The sequence below is a fragment of the Calliopsis andreniformis genome, chromosome 5 (genome assembly GCF_051401765.1).
Source record: "Calliopsis andreniformis isolate RMS-2024a chromosome 5, iyCalAndr_principal, whole genome shotgun sequence".
NCBI classification, from domain to species: Eukaryota; Metazoa; Arthropoda; class Insecta; order Hymenoptera; family Andrenidae; genus Calliopsis; species Calliopsis andreniformis.
Genome location: NC_135066.1, coordinates 8,181,715 through 8,193,781, shown reverse-complemented (window position 1 = coordinate 8,193,781; position 12,067 = coordinate 8,181,715). Strand labels below are relative to the sequence as shown.

General features: G+C 39.1%; 1 protein-coding gene across 1 annotated transcript in view; it reads left to right on the top strand.

Annotated features, from left to right (window-relative positions):
* The window catches only part of LOC143179358 (ubiquitin carboxyl-terminal hydrolase 48), a 67,852-nt gene extending 61,197 nt beyond the window's left edge, over positions 1 to 6,655 (top strand). Inside the window, exons 17-18 of the mRNA XM_076378548.1 lie at positions 1,174 to 1,258; positions 6,522 to 6,655. Coding sequence (XP_076234663.1) covers positions 1,174 to 1,258; positions 6,522 to 6,544 — 108 coding nt within the window. The 3' untranslated portion in view covers positions 6,545 to 6,655. The remainder of the gene's footprint in view (positions 1 to 1,173; positions 1,259 to 6,521) is intronic.
* The last annotated feature ends 5,412 nt before the right edge of the window (positions 6,656 to 12,067 follow it).

Sequence of the window (12,067 nt, the reverse complement as noted above, 5' to 3'; positions counted from 1 at the left end):
AATCTTTAGGATTTCGATACCGGCGCTAAGTTTTTACGTCTGTTGAACAGCACACCATCCTAAACCCTCCTTTTTACGATCATCGAAGTTGTGTCTACGGTTTTTACAGAGTCGCTCCTCCATCCACAAGGTCAAGGATCATTAAAGTAGGAACAAACCAAATCGGTGTAACTGTGCTGAAACTTCTAATAAGTTCTTATATGTATAATTTCTTCCATATTTAGTATGTTATGTTAAATATCTTCTTTTCATCAGTCCTCTTAATATTATTACTAATGCAGGAGGTACAACAGATTCAGGAAAACTAATTAAGATTGTCTAGAGTATACCTAAATATTCTACATGTATCCAGAAATAACTAAAGTTTATTTTAATTATATACACATCACTTTTATCTTCTATTACTTCTTCTACTAATGTTACATAATATTTTGTTTGATGTACGATATTTAAACAAAAGCAATTTATAACGAGTATTTGTAACATTTTATTTCCTCTAAAAGGGTTGAAAGCTTCATTGAAGAATTTCTAGAAACCATAGTATTTGCCTTTGTTTCATAAACGTTAAGTAAATCAGCTTTTTTGACAATCTCCTATCTCAGTTATCGAAGTTTCCTCGCTTCCCTCCCCCCACAAGAAAATAAATTAATCGTTCACTGAAAAAGTGACTTGAAGACGTAAAAGGGTTAGTCAGCCTTTGTAAAGCAAATAATTACGTTCCCTCGTCGCTGGCGTTTCAGGATACTGGAGAACAGTTCCCTGGATGAAACGAGCGGATCGAGGGATCCACGTGGCTCGAGTTCCATGTGGAGCATTCCGAGATCCCATGTGTCGTGATCCACGAAGACGCGTGGGAAGACGCCTCGTACGGACGTCGGCAGCTGTTCACATGTGTCCTTTATGTACATCACTAAATGTCCATCGTTCTCTCCCCCTCCTTCGAAAGTGCTTTTAATGGGGAATAAATCGTGAGATTTTGTGCATGGCTCGACTACCTAAATAATCATTGAATTTTACTAATTTCGAATCCGTAGGCTTTAATTGAAGTTCTCGTACTTTGTGATCACACGTTTTCTCATGTTTGCGATTTTTCTTATTGGAAGAATATGTACTATCCTGCTTTTGGAAACTGTTGGACAGTGTTTTGAACGAATGTTATCTTTCTGATTCCAGATCGACACACCAGTAGACAACGAGGCGGACGTAGCGGCAGACGGAAGCAACCCCGAGGCCGCCTCCCCAGAAAAGGGTTTCAAGGGTGAGTGAAAGATCCTGTCAAATTATACCGTGCAGACCTTAACTATTTTCACTTATTACCATGCGACGCATCGTTTGATAGAATATTAGAGCTTCTTACTCACTTTGCCCGCTTTAAACTCCCCTATTCCCTACCCGCATAATTTCGAATGTTTCTGTAAATCCACTCCCAATTTACAATTCATCATTCGACCTTTCCCTTTTCAAGTGACCTTCATGCTTTTGGTTGAGAAGAAAATTCATTTTCTGTTTGCTCAAATTAATTTTCAGTGAGACCCATTTAACGACAGAAAAATCAAGAAAGATAAAATAGCTAAAAATTTAGATCTTTTTTATAATAGTTTACTTATTTATAATTCTTACTCAAGTCACTTAAAACAAGCGGTTTACTCTCAATCACCTAGAATATTTAGCCAGAAAAAGGCATCTACTCCTTTATATAAAAATTTATACAAAACTAACGGAATCGTTGACTAGTTCTCGCGAATGGAAAATCGTGAAGAGTGTCTGGCAGAGTAAAGGGCTCGAATTAAGTCGGCCGCGTTCAGACACTCGCCGCGATCTCGACGAAACCAATCCACTTAACTCCCAACCCCCTACGAGCTCACCCCCTTAGGTTCGAGGAGGAAAGTCGACGAGGTTTTGTTCTCGAACAAAAATCTGACAAATATGCCGCGATTTGCCGAAGAATGGAGGCGAAGTGCAGCCACCCTCTGGCTTCCCCTTTCTCTAAGAATCCTTGTCCCTCTTCCTCGACCGACCATCCCTTCCTCGGTCTTCGCCGTGAGGAGGAGGGTGGCGTGCAAAGGGTGACTCTTAAATTACTTAGACCGAACAAAACGTAACAAATGACGGTGAATCGGGCCACTTATGCGATATTGGCCCATCACCGGCACCCACGTATATTGATACGTCGCATTAGGGCTGCCAGACATCCCTGTTGTACGTCTTCCTTCGTCCCTGTGGTCTCTGCCCATCGCTTCCCTTATGTTTCCGTATTTTGGTGCTCTGTTGCTTTCGGAACTCGCTCGACTTTGCTTCTGTTTGCTGGAATACTGTTTAGGATTCTTCCTTAAAATGTAGCAAGCTGTACATTTTATCCATTTGCTACGCCAAAGTTGTTGATATTAATCGTATTTTCTTTCAATATAATTGGAGTTGCAAGCTACGCCCCAAACTTATTTTTCGATCTTTGTCTACGTTTTCTGAAAGATTGAAGACTACATTGGTATAATGAGAATAGTAGTTTCTTGAAAGTTGTTTCAATTCTGAAAATTGAAGATACAGGCAATCGACTTTAACACAAGAAAACAGTTTCACTTATTTCCTTTCAATTCTTCTTAGCTTCTTTATGCGATACATTGTTTATACTCAAATTTTCACTGCGCCATTTTGAAAACACTTGAAATATTCAGTTTCGAAAACTTCAATTCTTTTCTTCCCGAACGAAAGTGTTTACGATGAACAGTTCGAGCGTTTCTCACAGGGTGGAAAATTCTCATCCCTTTTCTGAGCAACACTCTCTTTCCCGACTTGGCTTCCAGTTATTAATGGTTCCCGCGAACTCAGTTCATTAAGGAGCTCACGAAACTCCGTGGCGCATTCATGAGAACGCCAGCCCCTTTTGGGGATGGACGTGTCAGAAACGGCGGTCTTGTTCGAAATTAGCAACGTATATTATTTAAGCGAAGCCAGACCACAATTTTATTAGTCCTTGCAATACAGCCATTCCTTCAATTTGCGTTCTGTACAGAAAAATCTAAACAATGATTTTCATTGGCAATTTTCATTGCGTAAAAGGCTAAAAAAATCAAAGTTAAATGAAAGATGAAGACGTAAAATATGTTGTCACCTAATATGTCATTATTAGAAAGCAAAGTAATAATTATCAGTAATTATTGAAGTGCTGTTGATCATCCTTAAAGTTCAACAATTTACCAGTTTTAATGTGTCGAATCGATTTTCTGTTCCATAGAATTGCTCGATCAATCAAACAAATAATAACTACTCTCTGATAGGTAGTATTCGCGAATTTCGATGCGAGCCCTTCGAAGTAACTCGATATCAATTTTCTTCCCCCTGCGTTCGGCCCTTTTTGCCAGCTGCTAGAATTACACGCGCTATTATCGCAAAAAGCTCGGAACAGATAAGAAGCGCAGGATCCGCGCGCGAGCAGCCCGCCGCTCGCGGAAAGTAAGAGATGAAGACATTATCGTGATCGTTGCCAGCGCGTTTAAGAGTTGCAAGAACGCAAAGAAGACTCAAGGAGAAACAGAGAAGGAGAGAGAAAGGGAGAATGCACCTGTCCACTGATGCACTAACGAGGGACGTGACCCAAGTGCATGCAATCAATGTGATTCTCCTTTTCGAAGATTTATTTTTCAAAATTGACATCTCGGTAAAATATGTACGTATATAATAATTTGATTTTATGATGCTGTTCCTAGAGTTCGTAAGGCATTTGTTTAAACTGACATTCAGTGATTATTAAATGCGATATTTGTATTCCTGTTGAATATCTATGTTTGAAATTTTTCTTTAGCTAATTCAGAAATTAAATAGAATTAATACATATTCTATTTTTTAATCGACAGAGACTTAAAATAACTGTAAGTAAAAAATTAGTAAAATAATTTGGGAGAATTTTACGTCATACTTGCTGCATAAGAATAAATATTGTGGATATTACAGAACCTTTGGACGTTTTATGCACTTCATTGATCGAAATGCAAAATATGAAAACTAATATTGTCTATTTTCTAATGCATTATCTAACACGAATGAAACATCACAGCAACATGAGATAAGCAGGCAAAAGAGTACTAAAATTACTACAAAAAAAGAACAGATATCTGTAGAATTCGTCAAATTTAGAAACTGTTGATCCACCCTGTTTAATAATGAATGGTATTTCAAATTGAATGGTATTACAAAATATTTATATACTTTGAGAGCACACAGTGCACAGTACTCCATACTTCGAAAATGCAGTAGGTAGATAAAGCGATTTCAGAGTTCTTCCTCGGTTGTCTCTCGCGGCAGTTTAGCCAAAGGAGATAATGCAATAATAAGTATAAGTTAGGTAGAAAAGGGGGGCCCATGGTCGAGAAACGAGTGCTCCTCGCAGCCTTCGGTGCCGGTTGATTATTATGTCGTTCCGAATGGGCCCCTAGCATTTTCACGAGCGCCCTGAATGCCTTCGTTGCGTTTCCTCACAGAGTCGTTCCTCTTTGGTGTACGAGTGAACAAGAACTTGAGGTTTTTTAAAGTCCAGGTATCGATTCTCAGCCTCGGGAGAAGGTCAGAATAACAGAGAATATCTATTTAATCCAGTTACATCGAATGGCAAAATTGTTCATCACAAATAATGAATTGTTACAAGAAAATACATACAATCTTACTGTCGATATGGTGGACTTCAGTATCAGTTAAATAAACAGTGGATTAAAATTGAGAAAATATGTCAAGTGGTGTGTAGAATAATGGCACTTTTGTGTCCAAATAATTTCTTTTGTAATATCTTTTACCCTTTCTTGTTTTAACTGGTCTTCCAATATCATATTTGATCCAATAGCGAGAAAAAAATAAGTGAGAAATGTAGGGGTGCTTCATACATATATGTCACTAGTCACGAAACTAGTCACGTTAAACAGTCAAAATAGTTTTTTTTTTATTTTGTCAATTCATTCTTCGTAATACACGATAACAAGGCGAAGGTTGCTCACAGAACGTAAAAGTGAAGAAACGAAGAAGGGCAGATCGAGAATGATAGCAAAATTGATGAGGACGTCTTAGCTTGAGGGCTCTGCCCCCTTCCCGATCTCCTTTCGCGCTTTTGTCCCCCGCTTTCGTTTCAGCTGACTATGACAAATAATTGCCAAAGCTTAACATAAGCCAGAGCTGGTATACTTAGCTAATAGCAAAAAAGAGAAGGAAAATAGAAGGGAACTTTTGCGCGAGTCTAATGCCTTTGCGTTCTGCGTGCTATGCAATCGGAAGGAGCCTCTACTTCCGGAATCCCGCTGGCATCATCTTGGAACCATTATATAGTATTTTCTGGTGAAAAGTTTCGAACCTACTCTTATTCTGCAGTTGTATGCAATCTGATTTGTATTCGAATCGCCACTACAGAACTCAACCTCTTCAATCTTATATTCTCGCGTATTAACACATAATTTGATACAAGGAAGGAAGATAGTACAAAAGACCAACTATCGTAATTGATTAATTAGTTCACCATTTATCTACTTCTTTGCAGATCCCGATTCCCAAGCTCCTCTATCGCTCACATTTATCGTCAACCTAGTTCTAACTTTCCAAGTTCTTTCCAGCCTCATCTCCATCCTCGTCCACCTGAAGAAAATAATTGAAAGCAACGAGGAGTTCACGGTCTTGCAAAATCCAGCATGCATGAAACACTTTGTACAAGAGCCTAACGATCCACAGAGCAAAACAGAGAAAAGTTAGTCAGTTCGATTAGAAAATCCTCCGAACAGAGCCTGGAGGGATCGTTCCTCCGTGTTCTTTTTTCTCGTTCGAGAATCGCGCGCAAAACCTCCGATCGAACTTTTTTCCCTCGCTGGTAACACTTCGCCGAGCGTCGCTCGAGAAAGGATTCCACGGTCGAAGACAAAAGAACGCGGTTCGGGGAAAGAAAGAATGGAGTCCTGGTCGTTTCCTGCTCGCTGGAAAAACATTTCGGAAAAGTCAGTCGACCGCGAAGCGCCGCGCTCGCGCGCCTTCCATTCGATTCCGTCGCTGCATGTGTGTCGCTCGTGAAAGGATAGACAGACCCTTCGAACGAAACAATGGAGGAAATGAACTTCGAACGAGCGGATCGTTTTTGGTGGAAAGTCTCTTTTTCATGGTTTTGATATCGTTGAAGGGTGCGTGAAAGCGTGTGTCGTTAACTGTAATCAGTTTCGAGGAATTTCGAAAAATCAGCTCTGACAACATCCTAATGCAAAATTCCTCAGCCTCCTGAGTCTCTTCAGAAAAATGTTTCACTTTCTTCCGCCACTCTGGTAGATCTATTCGATCACAGTAGTGATCGAAATCGTTCCATCCATGCATGTAGAAAACTTTCACTCACTTTGTTTCATCCCTTTCGTTCCTTCGATGTTCGATTGCTTCAGCTTTATTTCTCCAGCGTAATTGTTTTTGTTGCACATCAAGACATCGAGTCACCTAATTGGGCTACTGTTTCTCAGTGTTCGTTCTGTTCTATGTACATTTATTGCTAATGATATTTTTCATTGTTTTAGGAACGGAATTAGTGCCGAGCTGATCTGTGTCACCTGGAACCAGAGGATAGCCAATTGCATTTTGGCGGGACGTTGAATAACGATAGTCGATTTAACATAAAATATTTTTGTACACGAGTTATGATATCCTATTATATAGATATATAGATATATATATATAATGTATAAATAATCTGTATATAGAGCGATACCTATATGTATACAGATACTTTAATGAATCACCATGTTACTTAGCATACGTTGTCAGAGAGGATACAATCAAGAAGAGAGTGCATTATTCTTTTTATTATGGATATTATTATTATTATTTTACGCACAGATTGAAGGAAAAAGGAGCGATAGGCTGAGCATGAGAAAGTTCCCCAAAGATAATTGGATATTTCCTTCGAATATTGCCCATGTTATCATTCTCACTATTGTATATATCATTAATATTCAATTCTCATGATTTAAAAGTTCAACTTTCAAAGTTAGATTTCGCTCGATGGGAGTCAGAGAGGTATTCAAAGCGATGGTTGCATGAATAAATTAAGAATTTAAATTAATTCTTTTGCTCGTACTGATGGCAAATGGCAAAAGACAAAAAATAAGTGGCCGATTCTCTCTTTGTTTTTCTCTTTATTATATAAATTAAAATCAGATTTTCATAAAACTAGCATAATTTATGAGAATATGCTAGAATTTACTCGCCACAAGAGAAGTAGGCTATTTTATGTATCTGTGGTTCATTTAATGTGAAATTGAAAATATCTTCAACAGTTCAGAGTGTGAATTGTTGAAGTTTAAAATCCCCTGTAACATTTTATAAATTGTGTTCAACTAGAATTTGACGTGTAATTAATGGGATGTAAAAACTAAGCAAAATATATAATTAAGAATTTGTTTGATTAGAATGCGAAAGGAATTGCATAATTTACAACCATCGCTTCGTTCAAACTCTCAAGCGTGGAGAGAGTTGAAACGGATGTCGTGCGTTTTACAAGGTGCTGACAAGACCGTTATTATACCATTTACCAGATTTTAGCCACGTTTATACTATAATACTACACGTACATATAGAGAAACTGGTGCAGGAGAGTGTAAGAATGTTTAAAGTTCGCGATGCTTTTGCACACTTTGTATCGGTAATTAATATTGTATGACTGCCTCTAGCGTCTACTTTATTTTCTGGTTCGAGATAAATGTATCAAGAACCGACTGTCGCTGTTATCGCGTAGAGAGAGGTTACAGGTTTGCGCTCAAAGGAGCTGAGAATCATAGATATATAATTTATTGTTTGTCGTAGAAACTGAAAATAAAGGGCACAATAGCACCCACCGTACACACTGAGTATATTCATTGACAAATTTTACCCATTTGCAGCGAGTTAATCTTCAGAATTTATTCTTAGATTTTTAAGGCACAGTGCATAAGGGTGTTCGACTGTTGGTGAAGGAAAATATAAGGGATGACCTATTGACATGGAGAGCAGCTACTATAAGAGCCACTGTCCAGGTCGAGTATCATATTTTCGCCACAAATGTAAGGCGAGTGTCCCATTATGTCAGTGACTATAACCGTTTTCTTTAAACGCTTATTTTGACGATAAATTTTCATCAATTTCTGTTTATTGTGACGTCTACAATCATCATCTAAATTTTCCCTTATCTGTAGGGTGTACTAGCTTTTTTAATATTGAGAAAGGCAATTGCAAATACTTCAGAATGAGTAGACAAGGTATTTTTAATTAATAAGCATACGTGTTTTTTAATTGTTTTTGTAGTTCTTTAAATTTAGTAGGTTTCTTCGTTCAATTTTTTATTTTAAGTGTACAGTTATTTCTAGTGCAGAAGATAGTTACTGTATTGGTGATGGAGGATGGGGATAAGGAAATCGATGGTACTTTCGTGGATTAACAGAAATTATTGGGAATGTTTATTAAGGCGGAAGGTGTTTAACAAATAGCCGCGAAGAAGCGTGTTGCGTTTCGTCAAGATTAGCACCTCGCATGCGGGACCCTCGTAATACGAATTAGGGAAAAAAGCTTGATTGCTGCGACATTTGTAAGGATTACTGGGAAAATAACAAAAAAAGGGAGCTTAAGCGCGGAAAAGCTGGTCCAACCCTAATAAGTCGTGACGATTTCTTTGGACTTACACTGAGATTTCCGCTGTCTCATAACTAACAAATTTTTCTTAATATTCATTAACCATTTATAAATTTTCAGAAAACTACTTAGGTAGTCAGGCGATCTTTCGAAATTTTATCAGATTTTTTAAATGAAAATTCAATTTATAAAATAAAAATAATCTGTTTGATCAAATGACTCTTTTCTAATATCTATTTTCTGTTTATAGTATTTAATTTTTGACAGGAAAATTCAACAGTATATTGTACCATTAATTTGATAGTTTATTTTTTTCTAACTATAGTTTGTTTTTAAAATTGTTAGTTCTACAGCTAATACCTATTTTCTCATTTATAAATGTTTAGGATTATTTAAATTGTATCCATGTAGAGTTACTAATCTTATAATTCAATTCTAAGAAGTACCAAAATAATTAAATACTAACGTCATGCGTCAGCCTGATTTCAGAGTTTATAACTCACTTTCCAAAATTAATAATTGCTAACGCAGCTCAGGATAGACCCAACAGGATTTACAAACAAGTTTAATTGCGCGGTGGCAAGTTTAATGTAGTTAGGCCCATTCGAACTGCTGGCAAGATTGTTTTACAAAGTAAATGAGGCTATGATGACTCGTGACTTTGGGACCACCTAGAAATTCAGCCGAAGTCCTTCCGACCTTGCCTTTAAACTCCTTGACAACTAATTAACGTGCAATCATTCACACACGCGTGAAACTATGTCTGATTTCATACATTTCATCCTGTTAATTTACTAGAAAATTTTAAGTAGACTCCAGACTCTAAAAATACTTCAGGTTGCAACAATTTGTTCCTCGAACCTCTTTAGATTACTAATCTATGTCACCGCTAGATAAAGTGACTTCGATCCAAACCAGAGAAGCTTCCACACGAGTTTCACTTTCAGGAAAGAAAACAGAAGCTGCCAGCGAAGGAAGAAACTCCAGAGAAAAAAGGGAGTAAGAGCAGAGGAAATGGTCAGAAAGGGGCTGTTTGAAAGCGTTAGTTTCTATCGACCTGGGATGGCGTTTTCACAATTTCAGAATCCAAGGTTACTTTCGATGAATCAGAAACAGAAGCCACTGATAAATCTGATCGATCTCAGACTTCTTGCAAGGATCTTCTATGAGATTCTCGCAACATCGCCCCCTGATAGATCTTCTTGCACGGTTCTTGTCAGGACAAAACTATCCCCGCGGTGGTAGACAATGGGGAGAGACTGGCGAGTCAAACGCAAAGCTGAGATGACAAATGAAAGGAGATCTCTCGTCACGGGGGAGGCGGTTGGAGACTGTTTCATTTGTAGCATGAATTTCTCTCTCTCTGTCTCCTGTTTCGTAACTCCTGCAAGGAAGTCTTTGTTGGCCACCCTCTTTTCTATTAAAAGGGTTCCCGCCGTGATGCGACTATTTTGAATTGTTCGACTTGGTTACGCTGAGTTTATTGAAGATTATCCTCGCGGAAAGCGTGAACGTGTTTACTAGATTCATTGATTCATTGGACAACAGTTATTTAAAAGAGGAAATAAAAAACATAAGGGTGAGTCAGTAAGTTCGTGAAATGATCGGCTTAGGAAGAGGCAAATAAAATAGAATTTATAATTATCCGATGATTTACAAACACTTTTCAGAATGACAAGTGTACTCTTGTAGCATGTCTATTAAATAGTTAGAATAATTAAAAAATTAAAGAATAATAAGCCCTGTGTTTCAAAATGATGCTCCTCTTAGCCGCCAAAAAAAAGTACCTAGCGCAAAACCCTATTTAAATATACTTCTGTAGCAATGCAGAACTGTGATTCATTTTTCATCTAATGAACCCAATATTTCTACCGATAAAAGTCCAAGAGAAAGCCAATTTCTTCCACCTCTGAATGAAATATACACCTCTGAATTCAGTATCGCATGTTCGCGCGAGAAATTAGAATTCCACAAGAGAGGGCCGTGAGCGAAGGCCGAAGAGAGGCCAGGCGTTGAAAAAACGGGAATAATAGTCGAGAGGAATTGGCGCAAAGCTGCGTAAAAAGAAAACGGTGGCGCGGCAAACATATAACAATCGAGTTTTCTCGAGCCTGGGCGAACATTCCAAAGTAGTTGGCCGTAAACGGCGCTGACTCGGTCCGGGGCAGGAACATGTTAATTAGCGATAATTAAAGCGCGCTCGTCGACCGCTATCCACTGCGGATCGGACGCTTCTGCGTTTCCTCCTCGGCGTGGTTTACCTGTTACCTGGAATCCCCTTCGTTCCTCTCGTCGACACGCTCCCGCAGGACATGCAGGCATAATTAATTTACTCGCCCTACGACTCCTTCGTCGAGCATTTTACGTTGATACAATAATTATGCGCTAAGCAGGTTACATACTATTGAGTCATTTGATGTACTTTGGTCGGCTTGTCACAAATTCGGACTGACACTTTTTAGATGATTCTGGGGCACTTGTCCATATTTCTGTGCCTTTGGATTGAAGTCAGTTTTAAAGAAAGAATTTTTGTTGAAAATTTAATGCTACATGCTAATGAATAGACTTGCATACAGAACGATTTTTCGTAACGAAAATATTAGAAACACTTTCAATATTGATTAAAGAATAGAAAGAAGTTTAGGTACTAAACACTGGTGCGTGTAAGAATTCTGAGCCCAAATTACTGTACGATTATTGTGTCCATTCTGTTACACGTGAAAATAAAAGGGGTGCACAGTATTCACCCCCACACAGTAATTAATGCCTCAGGTGTCTTCAGTCGATATTTCGACTTTTCGTATGTAATACAATTTCTCTAGATGGTCCACAGAAAAATTGTCAGGTCCTAAGAGGGTTACGCTTTGATTAATTCCAGCTTGTTATGATAAGGCCTAACTAGCCACGATCAGTAGTCGCGTGACCAAACACGCGCCGAAAAAGGAGAGCAAAATGTGAAGCCTGTAGACGAGTGGTGGTTGTTAATCGCAACGGATAACAATTCCAGGGACGATGTAACAATAAGAAATCATATGAGCGCCGTGCGTCCTATAACAGAGCCCCAGCGGCTGCCATATTTCTTCCATTCCACGAATCCCGGGGACGTTGATAACCGATCGATTAATTCGAACGCGGGGTCCCACGTCCATCGCCTCGGATCCCCTGCGCCCCTGTCTTTTTTCCACGAGCGTTCGGGGCCTCCTCCTTAAGTCAGATCGCAGCAAGATGGCCGCGGGCCCCGGTAAATAAGCGACTGTCATCTGACGCCCGCAAAAACCGGATACACCGCGGCAGACTGGTCTCCCCGTTCCTTCCTCTTCTCCTTCTCGCGTTCTCCTCTCTCACCCCTTGCTTTTATTCCCTTTCGTTTCGTTCATTCCCTCCCCTTGGCCCCCTCTACTCTCAGCCTCCCTCCCCTCCCCTGCACCGAGCTCCCTTCCACCCCTTCCACCTCCCACCC